The 26,710-nt window shown below is 55.7% G+C and overlaps 3 protein-coding genes across 10 annotated transcripts in view; all 3 read left to right on the plus strand.

Annotated features, from left to right (window-relative positions):
• MKNK1 (MAPK interacting serine/threonine kinase 1) overlaps positions 1-2,241 on the plus strand; it is a 40,899-nt gene extending 38,658 nt beyond the window's left edge. For all 7 annotated transcript variants that reach the window (XM_044770717.2, XM_014827884.3, XM_070509999.1 and 4 more), the window contains one exon: positions 871-2,241. In XM_044770717.2, the coding sequence (XP_044626652.1) occupies positions 871-1,105 (235 nt within the window). In that variant the 3' untranslated portion in view covers positions 1,106-2,241. The remainder of the gene's footprint in view (positions 1-870) is intronic.
• A 58-nt stretch (positions 2,242-2,299) lies between these two features.
• On the plus strand, positions 2,300-11,356 carry KNCN (kinocilin). Its single transcript, XM_014827890.3, has 5 exons — positions 2,300-2,427; positions 8,114-8,364; positions 9,473-9,541; positions 10,238-10,312; positions 11,153-11,356. Exons 2-5 carry the CDS (start codon positions 8,214-8,216, stop codon positions 11,230-11,232), a joined length of 375 nt encoding a protein of 124 aa, XP_014683376.2. The 5' UTR covers positions 2,300-2,427; positions 8,114-8,213; the 3' UTR covers positions 11,233-11,356.
• Positions 11,357-14,840: 3,484 nt separating this feature from the next.
• On the plus strand, positions 14,841-25,680 carry TMEM275 (transmembrane protein 275). 2 transcript variants are annotated; one of them, XM_044769337.2, is made up of 2 exons: positions 14,841-15,099; positions 24,332-25,680. In XM_044769337.2, the coding sequence occupies exon 2, from the start codon at positions 24,420-24,422 to the stop codon at positions 24,960-24,962; it is 543 nt and encodes a 180-aa protein (XP_044625272.1). In that variant the 5' UTR covers positions 14,841-15,099; positions 24,332-24,419; the 3' UTR covers positions 24,963-25,680. The 2 variants fall into 2 exon arrangements, with proteins under 2 accessions (XP_044625272.1, XP_044625273.1); XM_044769338.2 differs by having other exon boundaries at positions 14,869-15,106.
• The last annotated feature ends 1,030 nt before the right edge of the window (positions 25,681-26,710 follow it).

Raw genomic sequence — 26,710 nt, forward strand, 5'->3', positions numbered from 1 at the left:
GCTACTGCCAGATCTGGTGCTAAAGGCTTTACATATATTGTATCCATAATCTTTATGATAAATTTAAAAGAGAGCGTTCCTGTTACCCCATTTTATAGATGAGAAAACTGAGCAAGAGAGAGATCACTTTAACTTACTCAAGGCCACACAGTAACCTTGGGAATTGGACTTGAACCCAATCTGTTTGACTTTCCTGCCTTTTAATACTATATCCCGTTCCTAATGAGCACTGCCCTGTTCCCAAAGGGTCAGGGCTAAAGCACTGTGGGAACCAACCTCATGGCCAGTTTCTCAGAGTTACACAGGGAAGTATTACTCCTTTATAGCCTCGATTCATCGGAGGCAGAATGCTGCTGCCCAGCTTGGGTTCCTACCTGATTCTCTAGACCTGCATCTTGAGGCTCCAAACCTCAGAGCCACCTTAGAAGATTCATTCAGCAAACCCAAAGTACCCGATACTTGCTAGCTCTGAGCTGGGTTCGGGGGCACAGACATCAAGGCAGGGCCCCCACTCTTGGAGCCCCCTGCCCTGACTGGGGAGAGGGATACACTTGGGTGAATTTCCCTGTGCCGTGGCTCCTCTGGAGGGCTGTGTGCAGAGCTCAAAGGAGGATGCTCTGAACAGAAGGGGGCCTTTGTCCCAACTCTCTGCCCAAGGACTGTACTTAAGGTTCAAAGCCATTCCAGCCTCAGTGAAATCACATTCTAAACCCGTGCAAGAACTGCTTTGGAGAGAGCACCTGTGCCAGCTCAGAAAAACTCGGTGGAAGTACAGGACCACAGCAACTGGTGGGGGTGTCGAGGAGCTGGCCTGGCTGACCCCACTGAGTCCTGCCTCCCTCTCTTCCGTTCTTTCCCCTATCCCTGCAGAAATAGCAGCACAATGGACCTGACGCTCTTCGCAGCTGAAGCCATCGCCCTTAACCGCCAGCTGTCTCAGCACGAGGAAAATGAACTGGCAAAGGAGTCAGAGGCGCTGGCCGAGGGCCTCTGCTCTGTGAGGCTCTCTCCTCCCTCCAAGTCACGCCTGGCCCGCCGGAGGGCCCTGGCCCAGGCAGGCCGCAGAGGAGATGCAGGCCCATGCCCGACAGCCTCAGCACTCTGACCCACTCCAGTCACACCTGCCAGGCTCCAGACCTGTCCAGGAGTTGCCCCCCTGGAAACCTGTGAGGCCGAAATCTGCAGAGCAGGCAGAGGGACCTGCTCTGTGGCTCCATCCAGGGCATTTCATCCATGAAGGCCCTGGGTTCCCACCCAACCCCCCATTAGCCAGAGTTCTCAAGGAAAAAGCTTTTTCCGAAGGGGTTGTCTTTGAAAAGGAAAGCAATCACTCGTCACTTTGCATAATCGCCTGCGGCAGGGACATCTCTTTGCGGGGCTCCAGCCCACCTGCTCACCCGCCTGCAGATCTAGGATCCAGCCTGCTCTCACAGGCAGGCAGCAGTGGCGCTGGAGCTGCAGCCATCAGGGAGCCAGCCTTGAGAAGTGTCAGTTGACAGAGGCTCTTCCCTCTTCTGCACTGTCACCCCTCTCTGGCAGTCCTTCCACCTTCCTCTGTCCTCCGGACGTCCTCCCCCTCGGCTGAGCAAAGCCATCCCCTCAATTCAGGGAAGGGCAGGGAGCCTTCTGCATTCAGGAAGCCTGATCAGTCTTCCAGTCTATAGCACAGAGAAGCGCATAATCTTTCTTTGCCATGCCCGAAGTGTGTCCCTCATTTATCATCTTCTTCCTTGTTTGAGATTGCTGCTAAAGTCAGTATTATTTTGTTTAAAAAGTGTTTGTTTTTTTAACCATGCTCTTCCAGCAAAGATGGGACTTGAAACTCCTGCTGCAAGCCCGTGGACTTTGCAGAGCTGTAATGGCTTGCTCTTTCCTGAATGGCCATGCATTTGAAAGGTTTTAATCAGCTGTTTCCTTTTATTCTAACTGGTTTTAAGCTGTTAGGATGATGAGCTACTTAGAGCCCACATCTGTTGCTGGGTCCCTCCTGCCTGGCGCGAGGGCAGCTCAGGTCTGGGGCAGTTAAAAGGAGCTCTGATGTGGAGCCAGATCGGAGGCGGCCTGGCCACCCTGGTCTGAGCCATGCGGTGCCTGCTGCAGAAAGCACGGAGGAACATCCGGTGTCAGCTACGCTGAGCTGCCCAGTTACCTAAAGAAAATCGATTTGCACATGACAGACGTTTCTACAACACGATGCTATTATACATTGTGCTTATTTTAATAAAACTGTTTTAAATTCTAGCTATGGTCTTCCTGGTGGTCCTTTCTTCACCTGCAAACCTGAGGAGGAGACAAGCCTTCTGGAGAGGGGCTGAGTCCATCCCCGATTGAGGGGAGAAGGTACCCCTTGTCAGGACCTTCAAATATAGCAAGCTCATTGGATCCATAAAATAAGGTGAAGGAAACATCACTGCTTTTCTTTTTTAGGTGAGGAAATGAAATTCGTCAACCATTTGTCAATCCCCTTTTCTGTGCCAGGACCCAGAGATGAGTAAGAAACAACCTCTGCCTTTTAGGATCTCCCCATCAAGTAGAAGAGGGGGTGTCATTGACCATCACACAAGCCAGCTTCAAACGGTGCTTTCATGGGTGTACCCTGTACCCAGGCCAGCCCACCCACCCGGTGGGAACAAAGCTCCCTGTGTCTCAAGCAGTACTTAGCCTTTCTTGAGGAATCCGTTATGTGCCCAGTACTGGGCTTGTCCTGCCAGAGTTGGCAACAGTGAATAACGGTGCCTCGTCTCGACAGCCCTCATGTGCATCATGCAGGGAACTTCACGTGCCTTGTCCCGTGTAATCCTCAGAACCCAAATGGAGAGGACTGGCAGGCAGGAGGAGGGCATTTATAAGTTCCCAAGAGGTGGCAAGAGGGAGGTCTGAGCATCAGGGCAGTAGACAGTGCTGCTGGTGGCTCTTCTCCCAGGGAGAACGGAGGGGAGATGGGATCAGAGGCTCTTCCATCTGGAGGCCGGTAATGGCCAGGCTACCAGCTGTCCCGCACCGTGAGTGCCTCCATGTTGATGATGACATACTTGTTGACAGTCTTCCTTTTGCAGTAACCCTTACCACCCTCACACCCCTTCTTCATCTACCTGGAGAGGGATGGGCTGGGAAAACAGGCCTGCAGAGTCGGACCCTTTTGGCCCGAAACCTTCCAGGCCCTGGGGACTCAAAACCAGGGTATGAGTTTTGTTTCTGACTCCAGCCTCAGCCTGGTCAGTCCTCCAGCTTGGCCCAGCAGGGATGGGACTTCCAGGGGCTTCCTGGACCAAGTACTCCCCACCCCCACCCCACCCCACCCCGTCCTGCATGTGGCTCCAGCCAGACTCTCATGCCTCTGTGCCTGTGCTTAGGCTATGCCCTCTACCACCCCGCCTCCCCACCCTAGTGCCCCTGCTGGGCCCCTCTCATCCTCCTCGGCTCTGCTCAAATGCTACTGTGCCTACTTTGGTTTTGCTGGCGTTGTTGTGCACTTACTAACACATACTTTCTGAGAAGTTTACAGGCCTTACCTCATTTAATTCTCATAGTTGTCATATGACGTAAGGTACTATTATTTTACCCCACTTAACATGAAAACCGAAGCAGAGAAAGGAAAAAATAGCTTGCCTGGGGCTGTTTAGCTAGGAAGGTGGAACTGGAATTCTTCCCAGAGAGACTTGGGACCCAGAGCTGTGCTGCCCGGGTTCCGATGCCAGCCCTGCCGCTTCCCAGCTTTGGGCCTTTGCAAGTTACTTCACCTCCCAGGGTCTGTTTCTTCAACCAAAACTTAGGGCTGCTATGGCTTACCTCCTGTTGCGCTGTGAAAGTTACAAATTTATAAATGTAGTGTTTGGAGCAGTTCCAGGCACACACAGTGCTCCATAAATGTTAGCTCTGATAATTATAATCATTTTGATTGTTGTCTCCTGGGGCAGAATTACTCATTGGGTCCCAGTGATGGAGATGAGCTTTCCCCCTTTCCTGGGCTGGTGGGGATAGAGACGGATCTGGCCTTTCCAGATGGGCCTGGCCTCTGGCCCTCTGTGAGATCCTCCTGCTGATGGGCTGTTCTGCCCCTCTGGCCTGGGGTCCTTGTCCCTGAGGGGCAGCCGAGGTACCAGGGGATGAGTCTGAGGTTGGGGGCCAGGGGCCCTGGGTTCTAGTCCTTCTTCTGCCACTGTGCACTAGGTGACCTCCCAAGGGATGTTGGGAAGTCCCTTGCTCTTTCTGAGGACCAGGCCGTGTGCCTGGCTCTGCTGGGCAGAGGCAGATATGGCAGACACACTGAGGGAGGCTCTGGGGCCTGGAACTGTGGCAGCCAGTTCCCCAGCTCTGGGGCTCATGCCTGGCCTGGGCCTTAGGAGAGAACTGGTTCCAGGCGGCCAGAGTGTCCCGGACCTCAGGCCTCTTGCCTCAAATCCACTTCACAGGCCTCAGCACCAGCTCGTCTGGTTCAGGTAGACCCAGAGGACCCCTGTCTGAGCCCCATCTGGGGGCCCGGACACAGGGCTCAAGTCTTTCTCCCTCCGATGTCCACCTGTCTGAGCTCTAGGGGCCCCTGCTCCCTCCTGGCTGACTGCCCTCCCCCGACGCAGCTCTGTGAACAGCAGGGTCCTGGTCTTGTGCCAACTGCTCCACCTGCTTAGGTCTGGAGGGAAGCGAGGAGCAAGGTCCCCCCGGCTGGCACTCTTGTTGCCATGGTAGCTGTTGCCTTGGAAGCTGCTTCCCCGACTTCAGCTTCCAAACAGTCCGGGAAAGCTGCCCGTCCCTCAGGGGATCAGTGAATTAATCATGCTCTTTTCCAGGGTCCTCACCCCTCAAGGAAAATAAACAGAACTAAACCAAGCTGAGGCCTTTCGCCCACTGTTCCCCCCGCCCCCACGCCACCCTTGCACTTGGTACCTCTGGGAAGGAAAGAGCAGAGATAGGTACCCTCCAGCCCGGACCTCCCAGGGAGACGAAGAGGAGAGATTTTGTGAGGGAGCTCAGCAGTGACCCATGGCCTCGCCACACCCTGAGTCCAGGGCCAGAGGACCTATGCCTCCTCGAGGAGGGCTCTGATGCTTGCAGAGTAGGGGCCAGGTGGGCGCTGGGCTCTCGTGCTGGGGCTTCCATCTCATTTACCTATTATAGTACACACATCACCCAAGGACAAGCGCATGTTTTCTTCTTCAGAGATGATAAGCCTGCATGGGGGAAAGAATTGGCAAGTCTCCCTATCCACATTTGTAATCAGCGGAAGAGCAGGCATCGCACAAGTTTCGAGTGGCCTTTAATGACACTCCTGTCGTGAGGGAAGAGATGCAGGCCTTGGCTGATTCTTTTGAACACAGTGTCTCCCTCTGAGGGTGGGGTGGCCAATTCCTCCCTCCTCAAATAAGACAATTTGTAAATTCAGGGGCAGAGATATGCTAGAGTACTTCCCAGCTACGCAGGGACTCTGGGGCAATCCTGCCACCTCCCTGTGTCTCAGTTTCCCTGTCTCTTCTAGGAAGGAGCTGGGATGGTTCTGTGGTTCTGTGATCTTGTAACTCATAATGACTTAATGTGTCTCCTCCATAATTTTTCTTCTGACTTTATACCCTGAGGGATTTACAATGTCAAAGAAAAACTCCAATTTAGAGTTTGGTCTCCAGAGTTTAGAGATCAGAGTGTTCTTCTGGAATCTGAAACTCACAATGCACAGGCATCCCTGACTCCAGCCCCTGCCATCCCCATCCCCATTCACCAGATGAGCAAAGTGAGGCTCAGGGAGGTGGAGCGGCAGATGCAAGTCGCACAGGGCGAGGTGGGAGTCGTGGCCCGGGAGCCTCTGTCTGGCTGATGGTATGGGAGTGCCACCCTCAGCCTTCCACCGTGAGAGGGCAGCACAGGCCCTGCCCATCCAGAGTTATGCAAACACTTAAGGGGGGAGGCATTGTGGAGGGTGTTCAAATTCCCAAAGCTCGACATCTTGGGAACATGTTTCCATGGACAATCATTTTGACGGCTCCTTCTAAAACTAGTCAGTGGGGGATCAATTACGTGTGACAGAGACATAGGCTGTCATTTGATGCCTAATTAGAGGAATAATCAGACCTCATCCAGGCGAGAGGCACAGGGTATGCTGGCAGCAGTGGCTGTGGCTGGGGAACGCTTGCCTCCAGGGGCTTTCTCTTACGGGGGGCCAGGAACACGGCTGGGGGCTCTTCCGTGCTCTGTAGTCACTTGTCTCTCTATACCTTTGAGTTCACACATGTCCCGGCCCAGGCCCATCACCAGCTTCCTGGCAGTGCCTTCCCTCCGCTGAAGCTCAGTCAGGTGACCCTGGCCTTCCTAGGCCCCCACCCCCACCCAAGGAAAGCCCGTTAGAGACAGAGGTCCATGGCGCCCGCAGCCTTCCTCTTTGCTGACCCAAGGTGGTTGTGCACGTCCAAGACCTCCCTGAACTCTGTCCTGTGTCAGAAGCCTGGCCCAGGTCCCTCTAGCCATGGCATTCTGTGGAGTTCACTGCAAGAACCTGCCCTAAAGGGGCTCACAGTCTGTAGGGGAGACAGAGAGCAAGGACGTATGGTGGGCACTTCAGCATGGTGACATGGCAGCAGCGGTAGGCAGCCCACCCACTCAGCACCATCAGAAATGGCTTCACAGAATCGGAGCTGGCTGAGCAGGGTCCTGCAGGATGAGGAGGCATTCTCCAGATGGCAGAGGCCACCAGGCAGACACTCAACAGAAGGGCAGCAGAGGAGACAGGAAGGGGATAGGAGCAGGGGGCAGCTGTGGAGGCAGGTGCAGGCAGAAAGCCTTGGATCTGGCTATGTCAGACTGCTGATGTGGTGGTGAGACGTGGGGGGATCCAAAGAGAGGCCAGCGGGGCCAGTGATGGGAGCCTGAAAACTGCCCAGGGACCTAGGTGCAGGGCCATATTCTGGGGTCAGAGAGGCCCTGATCCATAAAGGACCAGAGGATGCAATTAGTAATGAGGGCTAGAACTGGGGGCAGGACAGCGCTGGGCCGGGCTGGGTTACCACTGCCAGGTCTTGAGTTGATGGATCCCACAAGCAGGTCAAACAGGTTGGGAAAAGGAGTTCAGTCCAGAGGTCGGGAGGTGCCAGCCATGTCCCAGTCTCCTGACCCCCGCTGCCCACCCAGGCCCTGCTGATTTCCTCTTCCCAACCCTAGCCCGTACGTGTTTCTTCCTGCCCCATGCCCCCACCACCCTATTCCCTGTCAGCCCCCCGCTAAGGATTCCAGGGTGGCTGGAATCTCAGCCCACTGGCAACTAAAAGGGAGGTGGTACCAAACCTACCTGAGGAGAAGGGGGTCCCCCAATATCAGCCTCAAACTAGGACCCCTCAGCCCTGCCTGGAAGCCCAGAGGTTGATGGGATGGTGAGGGGAAGAGCAGGGGTACAGCATGGACTCTCCCTCTCCTCCTCCTGTCCCAGTCACTTTTCCTGTCTCTTGAGCCTCGTCCAGGTCCTATTCCATGCCCTTGTCTCTGAGTCCCCAAGCAGAGGCCCCAGGTGCACCTCCAAGCCAAAGGGACAGCAGAGTGGGCCTGAGCATGTGGCCAAGTAGTCTCCTCACATCCCTGGCTGCTTAACCCCACGTGAAGCCCCCGGCTCATCCTGCCCCCTGAGGGACCAACAGTGGAACCTAGGCTGAGTGCCCCAGTGGGCCTCTGGGACCCAGGCAGCAGCTCACATTGCTCATGAATAACTCAGCACCTCCCCGCTGCCTACATCTCCAAGGAACCGTGTCGCCTGGACCAATCGCCCCAGTGCTTTAAACTTTAATAGGCTGAGTCTCAGTGGCAGCTGAGCAGGCTCCAGGGAGCGGGGACAGGATGCCCTGGGCAGGGGAGCTCAGGCTGAGTTTGCTGAGACGAGGCTGGCAGGGGAGGACCCCGTGGGGCAGGCCCACCTCTCCAGAGCTCTGGCAGCCAAGGCAGGATGTGGCCAGGCAGGAGTCCTGAGAGTGGTCTCCAGCTTCAGGGGCCTTTCGGGAAGGAGGAGTAAGCTGGGGTGACCTGGCAGAGATCCTAGGTCAAGGTGGGGCAGGGGCCCCTAGGAAGCTGTGGGATAGGGTTGCAGATAAATCTAAGGGTTACCAGCCCAGAATCTTACTGCCCAGAAACTCCTTCCCTGAAGGTGGAGCTCCAACAAGGGGACATCCAAGAAGACGGAGACCTCCAGGGCTTTTCTAGGGACAGGCCCCCCTGGCTGGAGACGGTGCCCTGCGTAGGCCTGCATGGACATCCCCATCAGCAGCAGAGACTTCCGCTGCCTGCAGCTGGCCTGTGTGGCCCTCGGCCTGGTGGCCGGCAGCATCATCATCGGCGTCTCCGTGTCCAAAGCTGCAGCGGCTGCGGGTGGTATCTTTATTGGCGCCTCTGGTCTGGGTGAGCAGGTGCTGGGCTTGGAAAGTGGGCAGGGGCATGGCCAGGCGAAGGAGAAATGGAAGGAATGACTGGGTCAACAGGAATTGGTTGGGGAGGAGGGAAGCTAGAGGTGTGAGCAAGGCAGCCCTGGGAATACAGGGAGGGAGAGGAAGGTTGGGGTGTTTCCCCCTGTGGACTGCAGGGGTGAGGAGACACAGAGGAGGGAGCTGGCTGTCACACTCCTCTCTGGCTGCTCCCCCTCTGGCTCTTCAGTCCCAAGCTCCAGCCTCTTGGGTTTGTGGTGGGATTCACAAGCCTGTTGGGGGTGGGTTGATGGAGGGCATGTAAAAGAGAACAGCATGCCCAGTGGGACTCTCCTTGAGCCAAGACAGCTCAGACGAAGGGTTTCCTTTTCTTCTCGTGTATGTCTCAGCAGCAGATCTGTCTGTTCAGGCATCTGCCCATCTGTCTTTCTGGGCCAGTCCCACTGACATCCCAACAGTGATGCTGAGTACCATCCCTCCCCGCACTCCACCACCCTGGGCCAAAGCAGAACCAGAAGCACAAGGCTGGTGGGCTCTGGGCCTCAGTGCCTGTGAGCTCCAGTCAAGGGCCACAGACACTTGGTCTGAGGATGAAGTGGGAGCGGGCAGGGCAGGACCTGCTCTTCTGAAAGTCCCTCCCCAGGTCTGGGTAGAAAGCAGTATGCTGAGGAGCCACCCAGTCCTGCCCTGGAGGCCATAGGGGAGGGTGGGGCAGGGGAGAGGTGGTGGTGGGGTATCAGCTGGGCCCATTTCCAGCCCGTGGAGAGGGAAGGCCAACCTGCTCATCACCTGGGGAGGGTGGACAGGAGCCTGGGCCTTCACAGCCTGGAGCCCCCTCCCCAGATAGGCAGTGCTCCCCGCCCCCTCCTGGGGGTGAGTGTTGGGGAGCCACCCCATGCACATACTCACAGGCTCACATTTACACACCCATAGTCCAAATTCTGCCCACTCATCCTCCTCCCATGCACACCCATACCACCTTCATAAAGTACCTACCCGGCTCACAGCCCATCCACAGCTCCATGCAGCTCAAACTAACCAGGCCCCCTCCCCATCGCAGGACCCCTCTGTGTCTCTCTTCTTAGGGATCCTCATCTTGGCCTATCCCTTCCTGAAGGCTCGGTTCAACCTGAATCACATCCTGCCTACGATAGGTGAGTCCTCGCCCCTGCCCCCAGCAGTCCCCTCTGCCCAGGACCGTGTAAGACCCTTCGCGTGTAAGTCTGTGTCTGGCCCACTGTGTGGTGGAGCCGAGCCCACGTGTGTGACTGCTCCTGGTTGTGTGTGTTGGAGTTGCTCTGTGTGTGTGTGTGTGTGTGTGTGTGTGTGTGTGTGTGTGATATGCAGGCATTGCCATGACTACGGCACAGCAGAATCCAGCCTGCGGCAAAAGTGCCTGAACCAGCTCAGAGCACCTAGAACTCCCAACTCATCTGAGAGATTCTCTGCCTCCCCCAAAGCCTCCAGCATCTCCAGATCACCCCACTTCATCCCCGAGCCCCAGAAAGACCGTAGGACCCTTGTATAGCTCCCCATCTCATCTCAGCTCCCCACATACGTGCTCCCATCTCCATCAATCCTGTGGGGCTTTGAACTCAGGATCCTAGCTCTCCCCAGGATCCCCAACTCCTTAAAAATCTGCCATCTTCTCCTTCAAGGGCCCATTTCTTCCTCCCCCACTACCATCCCCCCAAACCAGCCCAGATCATATGGGAGACCTAAGGGAACGCAGTGGAACAGAGACACAACAGGGGTGGAGACTGGGCAGCAGGAAGGACTTCTCTTCCCAAACTGGACTCGATTTGAGAATGGCGTAGCAACCAGGGGGTTGGGGTGGTCTCATCCTACAGGGAGCCTGAGAATCCACCCCCACCCAGCGCCTGAACACGGGGAGGGAAGATCCAGCGCCAATGACAATAAAGAGGGTAAGTTCCAGAAACTCCAGAATCCATCTTCCCTCTCTGGGTGAGCAGCTCTGTGGGACCCAGGAGAAGCCTCGAGAGACATGCAGTCGGGGCCTCCCCAGTCACAGGGAGCCAGCAGAGCTGGGAGTTCTTCCACGAGCTCAGTCAAAACCCTTCTTGCTCCCAGCCAAGCTGAGCTCCTGTCTGTCCTCAAGGCTCCTCTGCAGTGCCCAGCATGGACACGGGGACAGAGGATACCACACTGCCCCTGCCACTCCCCTGGGTCCCATGCCCCAGATTATTTTCTCTCTCTCCTCTCCCATTGCGGAATCCAGCTCTCAGAGCTTGTACCTGAAACTGGGCATCTTCTTCCTCCCCCATCCCCACACACTGGAAAATTCCATGGCAGGCATTCCTCGAAGATGGCCCAGCCCACAGTGTCTGTCACCAGGATGCCTGATACTCAGCAAAAGGTCCCCTTCCAGATGCTGTTCCAAGCACCTGACATATATTAACTTGTTCCATTCTCAGAACCACCATACAAGGGAGGTGCTATAATTAGTCCACTTTATATATGGGGCAACTGAGGCACAGGGAGATTAAGTGACACAGCAAGGAAGTGGTAGGGCCAGAACTGACGTCAGGCAGTCAGCCCCCGAGTCCTGCCTCTCACCCCCACACCATGCTGCTGTCCTCTTGACGGGCCATTCTGATCATCTGTGCCTCTTGAAACTCTGCTGAAACTGCCCCCTGGGCCTCCCCTCTTTCCCTGTTCCATCCCGCTCTGCCCCTGGGTCCCTCTGGGTTGCTCTGACCCGGGGTCTGTCTACTCAGGCAGCCCTGTCCTGGTCTCTCCTCCAGGAGCCCGCAGCAGCCTGTCGACCGTGAGCAGGACCCTGGAGAAGCTGAAGCCAGGGGCCCGGGCGGCTGGGGAGGGCTGAGGCAGGGCCTGAGGGGCTACCCCGGCCCTGACCTCCCTTCCTGCCCGCTACCCTGATCGCAGAACCCTCCTGGGTCCAAACCAGAGGTGACCCAGGCCCTGGAGACACCAGACCTGCATTCCTGGGCCAAGGCTATTGGAAGTGGATTCCAAGCAGCAGAGTAGGGGGTCCTGAAGCAAGGAGTCATGGGAGCCGCCCCCCCCCCAACTGGGGGGGCCCTTGTTTCAGGCTCTTGACCTGGACCTTCTCTCTGGAATGCAGCTCACCTTCCTTCCCTTTTTGATCTACTGACTGATTTCTCTGGAGTTTGGGGCCCAAGGATACCCCAGTGCCTTACTCCAGCCTGGCCACACAAGTCAACCACAGGCCCACAGAAACTACAGATGGGGTCCTTGCTGAGCCCATCAGCCCCTAAGGCCTGGCCCTGGGTGTCTAGAGCTCACCGGCTGGACAGAGGGGCTGGACCAGAACTTTTTCAGAATGTTGAAAACTCCAGGCAACTCCTCAGAGACAGGCCCTGAGAAGCAGTGAACCAGACGGAGGCGTATCCTAGACAAACAAAACGGTCGCTGCCATGACAGAAGCCTGTGAGGCACGGGCCTGGAGGCTTCCAGGAGGAGGTGGCTCCTGAGCTGAGACTCTTGGTGCTTGACTCCACCATTCAAGACTTTTCGTGATCTGGCTCCAGACAAGACCTCCAGCCCCCCCCTTCTCCCTCACCCTCTCAGTGCTCCTGAGCAATCTAAACACATTCCAGCCTCCAAGCTTTGCCTTGTGTACCCCTGGGGGCCCCTCCCCAGCCTCCTCCTCTCTGCCTATCAAAACCCCCACCTTTATTTAAAGGGCCAGTTCCAAGAATCCCCTCAACCATAATGCCCTCCTCAGCCTCTCCCATCAACCTGTGTCTGCCTCTCCCGACGCCCTCCTGGAAGGTTGCAGTCTTCTTTGTCACAAAACAATTATTAATCCTATTAAACCTACTGTATGTTACTTTCCCAGTCACTGTCAGGGCACAGTAGGCGCTCAATAAATCTTAATGTTTTAAATTTAATGGAAAAGCAATTCCCTCAACTTTCTCTGGAGAGCCACTTCAAGCCCCCATGTAGGCACAGGGATTAGGGTAAGGAAGACCTGGCCCAGGTGTGTGCGGCTGTGCCTAGAACATTGCTCCTCCTCACACCACTCCTCATACACCTGCGCCCTCAACGCGGAGCAGAGCTATTTGACTTCTCTGGAAATGTATGTTCCACGTGGCCTCTGTCCTGGTTTAGTGAGCAGAAGACAAGCGAGGGAGAGCTTTATTCTTCAAGGATCAGTACAGATGACACCTCCTTGCGGAAGCCTCCCTTGACTTCACTGTTCTCGCACAGTGCTTCCCTCCATCATAGCCCACATCGCTCTGAATGGTCCATCTATTTCTTCCTCTCAGGAGCTGGGGGCAGAGGGCCAGGCACATGGGAGGTACCCAGTGGATGTTGGAAAACCCAACCAAAAGTGGGAGAGACCATCTCATCATACAGATGGGGATGCTGAGGCCCTGCAGGAAAAGGCCTCATCGAGTCCCACGGAGGGAGGTTGTGGAGCCAGGCCTTGCATCCAGCTCTCCTCTATCTCCCCATCCAGGCTCTGCCCTCTGCTGTCCTCTGCACAGGCCACAGGGACCAACTCTCTGGCCACAGTGGGACAGACTTCCACGAAGGGGCTCAATTTCACAAATGCTGACCAGTTGTGGTGCCTTTGGGTCCTCCAGCCTGAGGGAAGTCAACCCCCCCTCTCCTGGCATTGCCCTCCTCTCCACCTCCCTTCTGCCTGCTCCCTGCCCCTTCTGCTTTCCCTTACCATCATTATCATCAGCAATAACTTGGGCCTGGTGACCCCTCTTTGATCAATATGGAAACCCTTCCTCCTGTCCATCTTGAGTCCTCACCTGAAGCGCCCCAAAGAGATGCCCAAGGGTGGAGGGAGTGGGAGTGGCGAAAGTGGAGCCTGAGCTGTGGGGCGAGTGGTCCCCCCTCCACGCCCACCATTAACCCTTCCCAGCCATGATCTCCCCAAGGCAGGGCTACAGTATCCCTGATGCCTGGCAGGGCCAGGCACAGAGTAGTATTGCAGAACAGAGTGGAATAAATTAAGGAATGGACACATAAAAAGGCAAGAGCTATGTACATTGGGGAAGAACTCAGTGGGGGTTCAAAGAACCCTTGAAACTGGGAGCCCTGGAGGGCTGAGCCTCCGATTCCTCTCTTTCCCCCTGCCATGGGCTTACTGAGACCTCCTTCCCCCAGTCCAGATACTTCCTGCCTAAGTATATCTCCACCCCTGACCCCCCACCCCAACCTGGTCACAGGAGTGGTCCATGTGGAGCCACCTACCTTCTCCCCATCTATGCTTTGGAAGAAGGCGAGGTTGGGCCAAGCCGGCAGGAGTGGAGTGCTAAGCTTCCTCAGCGTCTTGCCTGGGAGTGTTAGGGAGAAGTGACATCTCACCTCCGAGGAGCTCCAGACCCCTCCAATATTTCAGCATGGGAGGGGGTGTGGACAGGGACAGATCACTGGACTCAGTTCCTCCAGCAGTCTGTTCCACAAATGAAATCAGTTCTGTCCAATAGCCCTGTTCTGACCTTGACTGTGGCTGTGCCCGGCCAGCCCAGGCTGGGTGCTAAGAACACACCCAAGGCGGGGAGTGCTTGGTCCAGGCAGCCCCTGGAAGTCCCATCCCTGCTGGCCAACCTGGAGGACTGACCAGGCTGGAGCTGATGTCTAGGGATAGGACTCACAGTCTGGTTCTACTCCCCAGGGGCTGGGCAAGAGGCTGTGGGTTTGGAGCCTCAGCTTCCTCACCTGCAGATGGAGAAGGGGGGTCCCTCAGAGGGCACTGTCAGGATACAGGTTGCCTGACAGGAGGTGCACATGAGGGTGAGTCCATAAATGGATGAGTGAATGAAGGAAGAGGCAGGTTGGAGGAGATGCTCTTCCAGCTGAACTCCTTCAGGTCCTGGAAAGTCAGCCAGTCCTCCCTCTAAGACATCCCAGCCTGGAGGGGGGCCTGGAGCCCAGCACTCCCTTCCCATCCCTCACCCTCAGGCCCTTACAAATCTCCCCAGGACCTAGAATCATCTGTAGAAGGGGCTCATGGCCATACCTCTCTCCAGGGTGCAGGGTTGTTAGAGGGTGTCTGGGGAAGGGTGCTGAAAATGAGCCCCATCTCTGGAAAAACTCTCCCTGCCCCCACAGCTCGGCCCCCCTTCCAGAGAGGGTGGGGAATCTGCGTGAGACTGAAGACAGAGCCGGTGCGCCCTACGCCCCTGGCGCTAGTCTGAGTGGCCGCGCATCCGGCCCGGAAAAGTCCGCCTGGAGACACTGAGGGCGGGCGGGGAGTTCACTGCCAGGTGCTTGAAAACCGCGAAACCTGGAGGAGGGAAGGGGAGAAGGGCGGCGCGGAGGGGGAGGAGGGAGGCCACTCCGTGGGAGCGCCGCTCCTCGGGGTCAGAGGGGAGGCCAGCGACCGCAACCCGGCCCGAGACTGGGCCCAGCCGCCGCTCACCGCCCGCGGCCCGCGCTCCGCCCCTCCCCCCCCGCCGCCGCCAGGGGCGGGGACCCGCAGGGGGTGCTGCTCCTGGGGCGGCCGAGCCACCGTGCCGCGGGCTCTCCACTTGCGCGCCTCCCGGGCCCGCCCACCGCGCCCCGGGATCGCAAGCCGCCAGGCGGTGAGTGAGGGGGCCCATCCCGTAGGCCCACCCCCTGCGCCGGCGGCCCCGCCGAGTCGGCTCCCCGCTCTCTCGGGATCCTTCCCGCCTGCCGGCCCTGGGGGCTCAGGAGGCACCCGCGCAGGACCCGCAGAGAAGTGTCCAGCGAGCGGCTCAGGCAGGTGAGAGGTACGCGGGTAGCGGAGGCTGGAGAGAGGGCAGGGGGATGAGAGGGGAAGGGGGAGGGCGGGCGGGGAGGGGATGCTTTAAAGAATGGAGGCGATAGTCCATCGGCCCTAAACCCCAGGGTGCCGACACAAGAGGTCAGGGACCTGTAGCCTTGAGACAGGGTTCACTGAAAAGAGATGAGAAGGACAGAGAGGGAAACAAGAGAAGGGGAGATACACAGCAGGGAGTGGCTGCCTTGGGTCCCCTCTACCCTGATCCCTTTTCCCTCTTTAACTCAGTAAGAATCTGCCCTGTAATCCACCCCCAGTCCCCACCCAGCTGCCCACTGTACCCTCCCAAGGCCCAAAGTGAGGCGGGAGTCAGAGAAGTGGGCCCCGAGTGACTTCAAAACCAAGAGACAGATGAAACCAGGAAGGCAAGAGACACATTAGTGGCCCCTGTGACAATTCCTCCCTTCACCATCTGTTTCACCACTATTCCCTGGGCACCTGGGGAGACTCAGGCACTCCAGGAGATGTGGCAGCAAACAAGGTGAATATAATCCTGGTCCTCAAGGAAGACCATTGGGGGATGCAGACCTGGACACAGGAGTCACCAATCATCGTGCTGCTCTGGGGAATTAAGGAAGGCTTCCTGAAGGAAGTGCCTGTCCCAGTGGCAGTCTGATGGAGGAGCTGGAGTTAGCCAGGTGAAGGGAAAGTGTTCACCGGACCACGTCTGGTGAGTTCAGCTCCACTCCAGCAAAATCAAGAGGGCCACCTGAGGGAGCCAGGGCTGGGACAGCCCAAGAGGGATTTTAATCTGGGGGGTGGGGGGTGGCGAGTAGCCGTGAGGCTAGAGAGGAAAGGATAGATTCTAGAGACACCTGGAGGGAAGAGTCTGCAGGGATTGGTGACGGATGGGATTGGAAATGTGTGCAGGAAAGCCTGAGGGAGGAGGAGGAGCAAGGATGAAGCCCTGATTTCTGGCTGGGAGTCTGGGCTTTGTGGGAAAAGACGAAGTTTAAGAAGCCTCTTTCCAAGAGAGAAGAGAATGTTTCCAGGAGCGAGGGTTCAGCGGGCCCAAGCTGTGGAGAGGTCAAGCTGGCCAAGGACTGAACAGCGCCCACTGAACTCAGCGACAAGGAGGCGACTGGGGCCTTAGAGAGAGCAGAGTCGGAGCGTGATGGGGCAGAAACCAGACTGGAGTGGATTGACTCTTGGGAAAGAGCTAAAGTAGGGAGTGTAGACAGCACTTTCAAGAAGGGGCGAGAGTGTTGAATGGAGGTAGATGGGGGGGGTTGAAGGAGGGTTTTGTTTTATTGTAAGAGGGCGAGGCTGGAGTGCATCCAGGGGGAGGTGCCAGCATGGTGAGGGGCGTGGCATGGTGAGGGGAGTCGTGGAGCACTGACTAGGAAGGAGGAGCTTTCCTGGGAGCCCTGAGGGCCCAGGGCTGGAGACGTGGAGGCACCGAGGGCTGGTGCTGTCCAGCTGCTGGTTTTCTTTTCACCTAACAAGGCTTAGCAGTTTGGGCCCAAACTTGGAGGAGGCAGAAGCCTGGACTGAGGCAGGCTTGAGACCTTCCTGGGCAGCTTTGGCAGAAGGACAAAGGAACAAGTTGCCAGACAAGGTAAACTGCAAGAGAGTAGCTGGAGTAAGGCAGTGCGGGTTCTCGGATGGAGGCGTAAAGAAGCAGAAGCATGAGGCCCGCAGTTCCAGGATGGCATCAGATCAGAGAACAGTCACAGCCAGAGGCGCTGCGGAGTCGCGCACAGATTTAGAAGACACACAGCCTAGGTTTGAATCCCAGCTCTGCTACATATTATCACCATGTCTGTGACCCTGGGCAAGTGATTCAACCTCTCTGAGCCTCTGTGTCCCTGTCTGAAAATAGAGATGGCAATAGCATCTAGCTCTAGGATTGTCACATGGCCTAAATGAGTTAGTAATATAAAGGGCTTACACAGTGTTTGGCACATAGTGGGTGCTGTTCAAGTGTTTCAGTAGTGGTAGCGATGGGGTTATCGTCGAAAGGAAGATGTCTAGGCTTCTCAGAGATGGAACAGTTCAGGGTGATGACAGGAGTTATGAAGTCCCAGGGGTGACCAGGTGGGGAGGAGGGCAGCTGAAGTAGAATGGAGGAATTGGGCGTTAGAGATGAGGAGCCAAGGAGGGCACAGGGTGGGGCAGTTGTGCAAAGGATGTTGAAGTCCCTCAGGGAGAGCAGGACTAGGACTGGAGGGAGAGAGCTCATCCCAAAGCCTCGGAAGGAGTTGGGCAGGAAGGGCAGTTCCCCCCGCAGCCAGTCTGCAGTCCCCTCCCTCCAGCCCTCCCTCTGGCTCCAGGCAGCTGAGGTGCGTGGAGTGGAGGTAGAGGCCCAGGCTGAGGTTGGAGATCCAAGTCTGGCCACAGACACGGCCTTGGTGGGGGCTGTGGCCCAAGAAGTCTGGTGGGCAAGTCTGAGAGCACCAGGGAGGACCAGAAGAGAGCAGGAGGCCCAAACACAGAGCCGTGATGGCTGCAGAGCAGGCTTCAGAGTCCCATGTCACGGGGTTCCCTCAGCTGCGCCGGAAGCCAGAGCCTGCAGGGCCCACAGAGACCATCTAGACCAAACTCCCACTTTACCCGCAGAAAACTGAGCCCCAGTGAAGGGAACGGCGAGTGCTCGCCTGTTGCGGGGACCCCGTTGTATATAGGCAGGCATCATCAGAGCAGCTGGAACAGAACTCCTACCCCCATCACCCCTCCCAGGGGCTCCTGCTTTCCGCACCGCCAAATTACCTCCTTCCACCTCCACACTCCCAGGCAAAAGGAAGTCTCCAGAGGTACCTACTGGGCAGCTCATTTCCACCAGATATGCAGGCAACAGAGAGAATGTCTGTCTGCCTGGCTACATATTGGCCTGTGTCTGTAACTCTCAGTGTGTAATGTATCTGTATCTGTATTTCTGGGTATCTCTGGTCACTGAGTGTACATGTGTGATGTGTGTGTGTGTGTGTGTGTGTGTCTGTGTGCATGCACATGCACCCAGGGATGAGGATCATGGGGCCCAGGTGTCAGACACGGGAGCTAGGAAGTCACACCTCCAGACTTCAGTCTCAAACCTTGTTTCCAGCTGGGGGAATCTGTGTGAGTGTGCGTGTGGGATTGGCTGGGGTGGGGGCGGTGGCAGCTCTTTGGGGCTCCAGGGAGGCAAAATTCAGTTGGCAGAAGCTGAGAGCTTCCAGGGTGGTGAATAACCGGCTATGAGTAACGGTGACGGGCAGGTTCCCTGAGGGTGGGGGCGTAATGGAGAGGGGAGGAGGGTGGGGATAGAGCACTGGGCCTGGGGGGCAGCCAGAGGAGGGGGCTGGCCTAGACTTTCATGGACTGGCCAAGACTAAGGGGAACAGAGGGGTTCACAGTGAGGGGTAAAGAGCTCAGGCTGAGCAAATAAGGGACTCAGTCTCACATGGAGGACGGGGGGCTGGGACCAGTGGCTGATGTCTGGACCAAAGCCCCAGCCCCCTTGCCCAGAGGCTCTTGGGCCTTGGAGCAGGAGCCTCGGGCCAGGGGGCCTGGCAGCTGTCCCTGGTCAAGCACCTGCGCTTGCACAACACAGACCCCCCAGATCCATGAACTGGGCCAGCGGGGGAGGGGGGTGACCTGAAGGGGCTTCAGATGAAGACTCCCTCCCCGGAGCTCTTGCCTCCACCTACTGAAGACCACCCTCCTTGGGCCCCAAGCTTGTTGATGATTAATCAATTACTGGATTTTTAGGAATTCTGATGTAGCAGAAACATGGGCTTTTCAATCTGACAGAAGTGGGTTCGAATCTCAGCTTTACCTGTGACAACTGAGTAAATGGGGGAATCTTCCTTCATGTCTCTGAGCCTCGGCTTCCTCACTCCGAACTGGGTTCAGGACTGCGACAGCCGGCAGGGTTGTGGCCAAGTTAACTGTGTTAGTATGGGGGAAGAGCTAAGCACACAGCCCCTGTTCAGTGTGAGCGCCCCTCCCCCGTAATCGGACCGCCTGTGCTGCAGGTGCTTCTCAGGGGAGTGACTTAATCCCAGCCCAAAGCAAACAGCCATATTACAGGTAAATGTATCATTGTTTGAGACCTTTTGATGCATTGGCAGTATTTTCTGAATAAGTTTCCATATCTACCTTCACAAACCACAGGGAGTTGCGGGTGGGCAGCAGGTTAACCAGTTCAGAGACAGTAATTTGGTTAAATCTTCCCCTTTGCATTCAGGCAACCGAGGCCCCGAGTGGGGCCCCAACCTTCCCAAGTTGCCCAACCAGACCAAAATCAAGAACCCCGGTTGTCTGGGGCCCGGCCCCTAGTGTCTGCCTCTGCCGCAACCTGCTTCTAGCCTGAGCTCCCAGATAGAGGCCACAGGGCCTTCCCAGCCAGGGGCAGGGCCGCAGAGAGCGGAACTGCTTGTCCAGGGTCGTGCACAGCGGAACGGCAGTGGTCAGAGCACTGTCTTCACGGGGAAAGGCCTGGTTCTGATCTAGCTTGGCCACAGACTCCCTCCATGACCTTCCCCACTCCAAGCCTCAGTTTCCCCCATCTGTAGATGAAGGGATCAAACTGGGTGATCTCCATGGGCTCAGCAGAATGCTCACTAGAGAGAAAATCTGTTCCAATCCTTAAAGTCAAGATTCAGAGCAATGACCTTCCCTTCGGCCCAGGCAATGGGGTTGATGGCTGAGTTTAGGATGAAGTAGAAAGGGCTTGAAGGATTGGGGATTATATAGCAATAGCATCCCAAATAGCATGAACTTGGAGGATCCTGCTTCTGAAATTAAATACTCCAGCCTGGAAGTGACACAAGTCACAATTCATTGGCCAGAACTAGTCCCACAGCCCCACCTAATGACAAATTGGCCAGGAAGAGCAATCTTCACATGTGTTGAGAAGGAGGGAGAACTGAAAAGATTTAGTAAACAGCACAGTGACACCCCACAACAGACATAGCCAGAGCATCCACAACAAAACAGTGCCCAATAGTGCAAGAGCCCCAACTGGAAGGCCACAGCCCACCAGATGGAAATGGTGCTGCAAACTGAATTACAAGAGCTGAGTGACCTCAACACCTCACCCCTGCGCACCCCAGATCCCAGGTAACCAGGGTGCAGCACCCATGTGCCCTTAGACTTTCTCTGTCTGGGGTGGAGACTCTGGGAGTGGTTTTGTCTTCTAGACTCAGCTCTGCCTCCCAGGAGGGAGTAAGAATCATCCACTGCAATTAGCACTCGGAAGCTCAGCCCCTGGGCAGGTATTTGCTTTTGTTGAACTGAGTGTGCTGAGCCCAGGAAGGAGCAAAGTGAGTTACCTTCCCTGAGAGAAACAGAAAGCACACCCTGCCCTCCTCTGTGGTTGACATTTGAGCAGTGTATGTGTTAATTACAGGAGCTAAGCTACAGGGCCTTGAGGAGAGCCTATGCCCTGTGCTTCAGTCATTCAACAAGCATTTAGCAAACCTAGCACTGTGCTAGGTTGAGAGCTCAGGCTTCAGGGTCAGAACACCAGGTTTCAAATTGTGGCGCCACTGCTGCCACTCAGTGGTCTTGGGTGAGTGTAGTTAATCTTTCTGTGCTTCAATATCCTCATCTATAAAATGGGGTTATAACAGTAATCTTAATCGCATGTTGTGAAAATTAAATGAGATATTATTGCAAAGTGCTCAGCATAGCACAACTAACTTAGCATTCTGAAAGTGCTAATTTCAGATTCTCATCTAGACTTGTTTCTGGCTAAGATAGACCAGCTTGTATCACACCGGCTCCCTCACTGAGGATAACTAAAAAGGCTGGATTAAATATTTAAGGAGTCTGTGTAAAGGCATGGGAGAGCTGCCAAGGCAGTAAGGACTTGAGGGGCCAAGGTCTTGGAGAGAAGAGAAGTAATATTTGGTTTCACTTTTTCCCTTAAGGCATTTTTCAGTTTGTAGGGGGCAGTGGTCATGGAGTTGAGAAGTCAAAATTGGAATTTAGGGCTTAAAAAGGGGAGAGGCCTTGTTAAATACCTCTAGCTTTTATTTGAGAGGCCCAAAGGCCTATCCTCTGGGATACTCAGATAGACACAAACACAGCTCCCAGTCAGTGCAATCCTAGATTGGGTCAAGTGGCTTGTCCCTTCTTTAGCTGCCTGACTTCTTCTCTGGAGGAAGATAACATTATCCAGTGCCTTATGCTGTCTCTACAGTTTTTCATATACAGTGTTGGGCATTTGATAAAAAATTATCTGGCATCCCAGGAGATAAGAATAAATGACCAAAAACCAAGAGCAATTAAACAGACAATAGAAACAGGAGATCCAGATGTTAGAGTTTTCAGATATGGACTTTAAAGAGTTTAATATGTTCAAGTAAATAGATAAGAAGAGGATTCTTTTAATAGAAACCTGGAATCTACAAAAAAGAATCAAGAGAAAATTCTAGAACTGAAAAGTTATAATAATTGAAATTAAGAACTGAATGGATGTATTTTACAGCAAAGAAGACACAGATAAAGAGAGGATTAGTGAACTGGATGATAAATCAATAGAAAAATATCCAGACAGAAGCAAGAGAGAGGAAAAATGGCTAGAAAATACAGAATAGAATGTAAGAGACATGTAGGACAATGTCAAATGGTTGAACGTGCACAATTAGGGTCTCAGAAGGAGAGGAGAGAGAGAATGGGGATAACGAAAATGGCTGAAATTTTTCCAAAACTGGGGGGCCGGGGGTGGGGGGGAGAACAAGCCATAGATTGTAGAAGTACCAGGAAGCCCAAGAAAAAGAAATACAAAGAAAATCGCACTGAGGCACATCATAGTAAAACTGCTGAAACAAAATGAGAGCCTTGGACCCTCCAGCCAGCCAGGGCCTCCCCTATCCTTGTCCAATGTCAGCTTTCAGGAGTCTGTTGTGAGCTTAGGTGAAGGGCCAGACTCCATCCCCTCCATCAGCCTCAGACTGAGCCTTTCCCACAAGAGGGAAGAAGCTGCTTTGTCAGATAATGTCCGGTATTGATGAGGTGGGAAGGGACTTGAAAAAGGGGGAAAATTTGGGACTCATTGCCCCTCCTGAGAGCAACAGGAAGAAGGTGTTGGGGTTTACCTCCACATAAACCCCAAAGGGCTCAAACCCTTCTCTTTAAAATGAAGCAAGATTGCATACGCTGTGAACCAGATCACGTGTTCTCTGACTCTGTTCTCAGGATGTCTTGTCTTCCTTTTAGTCCAGCCTCTAGAGGCCAAATCCACTTCCCTCCATGAACCTCAGTTTCCTCGCTGTAAAATGTGCTGTTAATAAATATGAAGCAGTTGTAGGGATTCAGTGATGTCACGCAGGTGAATGTGCTTTGGCGACTACACATTACTGCACCCCTTCAGTGGGTGCTGTTTCTAACTGGCAGAACCAACAGCTGCAGGTTGAAGAGAGTGGATGGTTCATGGAGATGTGGAGCTTCCTGAGGAATCTGTGGTCTGTAAATGCCCTCCATGGTCAGCACATGCTTGCTTGACCAGGATTTGGGGATTTCTGACTTCCTGCCAGCTGGGTGTATCAGCAAGGTGCTTCTGGCTAGAGTCCCAGTGGAATTTCCACCTCTCACCATAGTGCCACGGGAGGGAGCCCTGAGGTCATCAAATCTGGGCAGAGGGGAGGTGAGCCTCCAGGCTCCCTGACCTGCTTAGGCCAGGCTGATTCCAACCTGTGTCCGGAGTGAGGACCCGAACTGTCCCTCCCTGGCACTAGCCCTCGTTTTCACTCACTCAGTCATCAAATTGTCTCCAACCCCACTGTGTGTGGGCTTTGGACACTCAGGAAGGACAACTCAGGACTGTCCCTGAGGCACTTCCACCTGAGGGACAGACCAGCTGTTCTGTTTCCAAACTCAACATGACCGACCTCCCAGATCTGAGACCTCATGGTCCCCTTCTCTGTCAACCACAGTGACCACATGGCTAAGACTTACTGAATTCTCACTGTTCTAGGCACTGTTCTGAGCACTTGCTTTAGCTTCAAGCATTAAATTCTCACTACAGCCTATGAGGTAGGTTCTGTTATTAGCTCCACATTACAGGTGTTAACACTGAAGCATAGAGAGCTAGGCCACCTATACAGGTCATGCTCTGTTACTCATTCTACATACTTTGCCCAATCCTGTGGTGCCTCTCTTGCCCCCACTCAGGGCCTTTTTCTGGCACATTTTCACAATTCTAACACAGCCCCATCGCTATGATCTCATCCTTTCAGTGCCTTTATACCTGTGATTGCATGTTATAGAACAGAACTCTCAAATGGAAGTCATAAATCTCTAGACTCTAATTACATTACTCTTGCTTCTGCATGTACTCCCAGAATTCTAGAATCCAGTAATAGATCCCAGAACCAGGTAAACTAGAGAATCCCAGAAAGGAATTCTAGCATCCAGTGATTGGGCTTTTGAGTCCAGGCTCCACACTAGAAACCTTGGGGTGGAATAGGGGCAGGATTGGAATCTAACAGAAAGCCCACTCTAGAAAGGACCAGGGACCTTGGGTCTGCTCCAGCCAGTGTAGGAACTGTCCCTTCTCACTGGCCATCAGAAACATCAGGAGCTCCTCACTCTCACATAGTCACTCAACTGATGTTGGGGGCCTCAGCTGATATTCAGGAAAGTTAATGTCACTTCTAAGCCTACAAGATCCTGCGTGGGGACACCCAGGCCAGGCGACAGGTCATTCGGTCCTGCTCCTGGATCTTGGGTAAACTGCTAGACATCTCTGGGCTTCAGTTTCCTAATGTGGACAAGGAGAGGCTAGACGAGATGATTTCTAAGGCCTCTACCACTGAGGGCAGGGAGTTGTCTAAATCCCAAGAGCTGCCACCTGCTCTCTAATTAGGGCCACTGATAATGATGGTGATCATTTAATGGGCACCTATGCACTGTGCTGAGCACTTCACAGCCATTCACTAGTTTAATTTAATTAGTCCAAGAAGGCTTCTGGGAGGAGAGAGGGGAGGAGCTGTGTCTGTCTGGAGGACAAGAGAAAGTGCTGAAGGGGGGAGGATGGCAAGATCAGCCACGAGGGACTCCAGGGCCTGGGTGGGGAAATACTGGGCAGAATCTTCCCACATGGGGTGGGTTTTTGCTTCCCAGAGGCAGAGGCAGGGGGCTGGCCAAGATGACCTCTGCACTCCCAGGCACTGGATGTAGCCACAGAACTGAGATGGGGTTGGAAGCCGAGATGCCCAGCTGACCCCTCCCTCTTGCTCTGTACCCACAGGACGACTGGGAGCTCTTTCCCTGGCATGTGTGCTGGCCCGGGCCGGCGGCAGGAAGGAGCTTGATGAGTGCCCGGCGTCCCCAGGCCGATGCCGCCCGCAGAGAAGAGCCAGGGACCCCCGGCCCGGGCGCCCGCAGGCCGCGCTCAGGGCCGGTTGCCCGGCCTGCCGTCGCCGGCGCTCTTCTGCGCCTGCGGGCTGTGCCTGCTGCTGGCCGGCGTGAACGTGACGCTGGTGGGCGCCTTCGCCTCTTTCCTGCCCGGGCACAATGCGCCGCTCATCGTGGGGCCGGCGCTGCTCGTGCTGGCGCTCGGCTTCTTCGCCGCCTGCTGCGTGTGTAGCCGCCGGAGCTCCGCGTCCCACGCGCGCTCGGGGGCGGCCGCGGGCCCGGGCCAGGGCGGCGGCGGCGGCGCCAGGCCGGTGGCGCTGGAGATGGAGAGCAGTGAGCGCATGGCGCAGGACACCACGGCCGTGCAGCTCAGCCCCGCCGCCTCGGCCGCTTCCTCCGGCCGCTCCAGCCCGGGCCCCAGCCCCGGCCCCTTCGCCCTGGATGCCCCCGCACCCGCCGCCGTCTACGCTCCGCGCTCCGAGGGGCTCCAGCTCAATCTGCCCCGGGAGCGCTTCGCCCCCTAGCGGACGGGTCCCCAGTCCTGAGTCCCCTGTCCGCGTTCAGTGCCATTTAAGAAAAAAAAGGGAGAAAAAGAAGACAAGAAAATTTTCATAGGGGTCCGGCCCTGGGCACAGGTGGCCTCATCTGTCCCATCTCTGGAACTTCTGGAGAGGAGAATGTGGTGATCGTGTCGAGGCACAGCCCCCAAAGGACGGAGCAGCGCCTTGGCCCCTTAGCTGGGGTCTGCTGGGGTCCACCAGGCCCTACTTTACCTCACTCCCCAGACTTGATGAAACTGGGCTCCTGGACCTTTGATCTCTAACACCACCACCACCACCCATGGCATTTGGGCACCGTGAACGGAGTCACTCTGAGAGGGGCTAACTACCAGCAAGACCCGTGCCCCCAGGGGTGGGAGGAAGGTCAGCCTGGGCTGCTTTCTGTCCCTGTACACTATGAAAGGGCGCCAGCTCCCCTTCTGTTCCTCCAGCCCTCCTTGTCTCCGCCAACATGACCTTCAGGGATTAATTGGGGATGTCCTGATTTGAGCCTGGGGGTGTCCTGGTAGAGCTGAGTTGAGCACATGCCACCCTTTCTGCCTGACTAGAGCAGGGGGAGCTGAGGCTGGGGTCCCTGCAGGGATGAGTGGTGAGGGGGCGCCTCTGACCCTGGAGGTCTCCGTGTGATCTGCAGTGTGCATTCCCGCTGTGCCTCACTCCTCAATAAAGCACCGTTGGAGTCAAGTGCTCTGCGATGGTGCAGTCTGGGAGGGAGGGGCTGCCCGCTCTGACTGAGCGCCCTGGATTCTGGGGTCCTCCCAGCCTGTGGCTGAGTGCTTCATCATCCTAGCACCAGCCCCTCTTGGAGACCTAGAAGGGGGCAGGGGAGAAGAGTGTGTGATTGTGAACAAAAGGCTGTCTGAGACTGTGGGTACTTGTGAACACCTGTGGGACCAGGTGTGTCAGATTAGGGGGCGGGATAAGTATATCAGTGTGCCTGTGGGTGAGATTGCCTGGCTCCATGTATGAGAAGGGGAGTGTGGAAGTATTAGGGTGACCCTCTCTCCCATCACACATGCATGTGCAAGTGTGGGAAGGGGGTTGAGGGTTGGGTCACCCAGCAGGAATGGTGAGAGAAGAAGGGCTTCCCGGGGCTGTGCAAGGCCTAGACCTTTCTCCTGGCCTGGCTGGTCTTGCAGAGCCTGGGCTCACTCAGCCTGTGTTCTGTCCTGGTGGGTGAGGGCATCTGGTAGAGGGATGGATGCTGCTTCGCAAGAAGAAACAAGGGGGCTGGGGCTGGGGGGAAGACAATGCAACCCTGGGCCAGCCCCTCCTCTCACTGCAGGGACCCAGGCAAGCAGTGCCCGGTGGTGGTGGCATACACTGGCCCACCACCTCTTACGGGCCATGACTCCCTGCCCCTCCACCCTTGGCTTCATCAGCCTCCCTTGTTCTTTCCAGGGTGGGCTCTGCTGCTTTTCTGCCCTGGCCCAGGCACTTCCCACCAGCCCTGGGGCTCTGTCTCCCTTCCTGTGATCTGCCCCCCTCCCTGCCCTGTCTCTCCCTCCCATTGAGCTGGAGCAGAGTGCATCTATCTCAGTAGCTGCTGAGCAGGTCATCTCTCTTAATTCACATAGGTCAGTGGGCCCTAACCTTTGAAGCATCTAGCCCCTAGAGCTGATGACTTCTTCTCAGAGCACTTCCCCACTCCTACCATGCACGCGCAAGTGTGTGTGTGTGTGTGTGTGCGCGCGCACAAGTATTTAAGGAAG

This window comes from Equus asinus, chromosome 5 (genome assembly GCF_041296235.1).
Source record: "Equus asinus isolate D_3611 breed Donkey chromosome 5, EquAss-T2T_v2, whole genome shotgun sequence".
Classification (NCBI taxonomy): domain Eukaryota; kingdom Metazoa; phylum Chordata; class Mammalia; order Perissodactyla; family Equidae; genus Equus; species Equus asinus.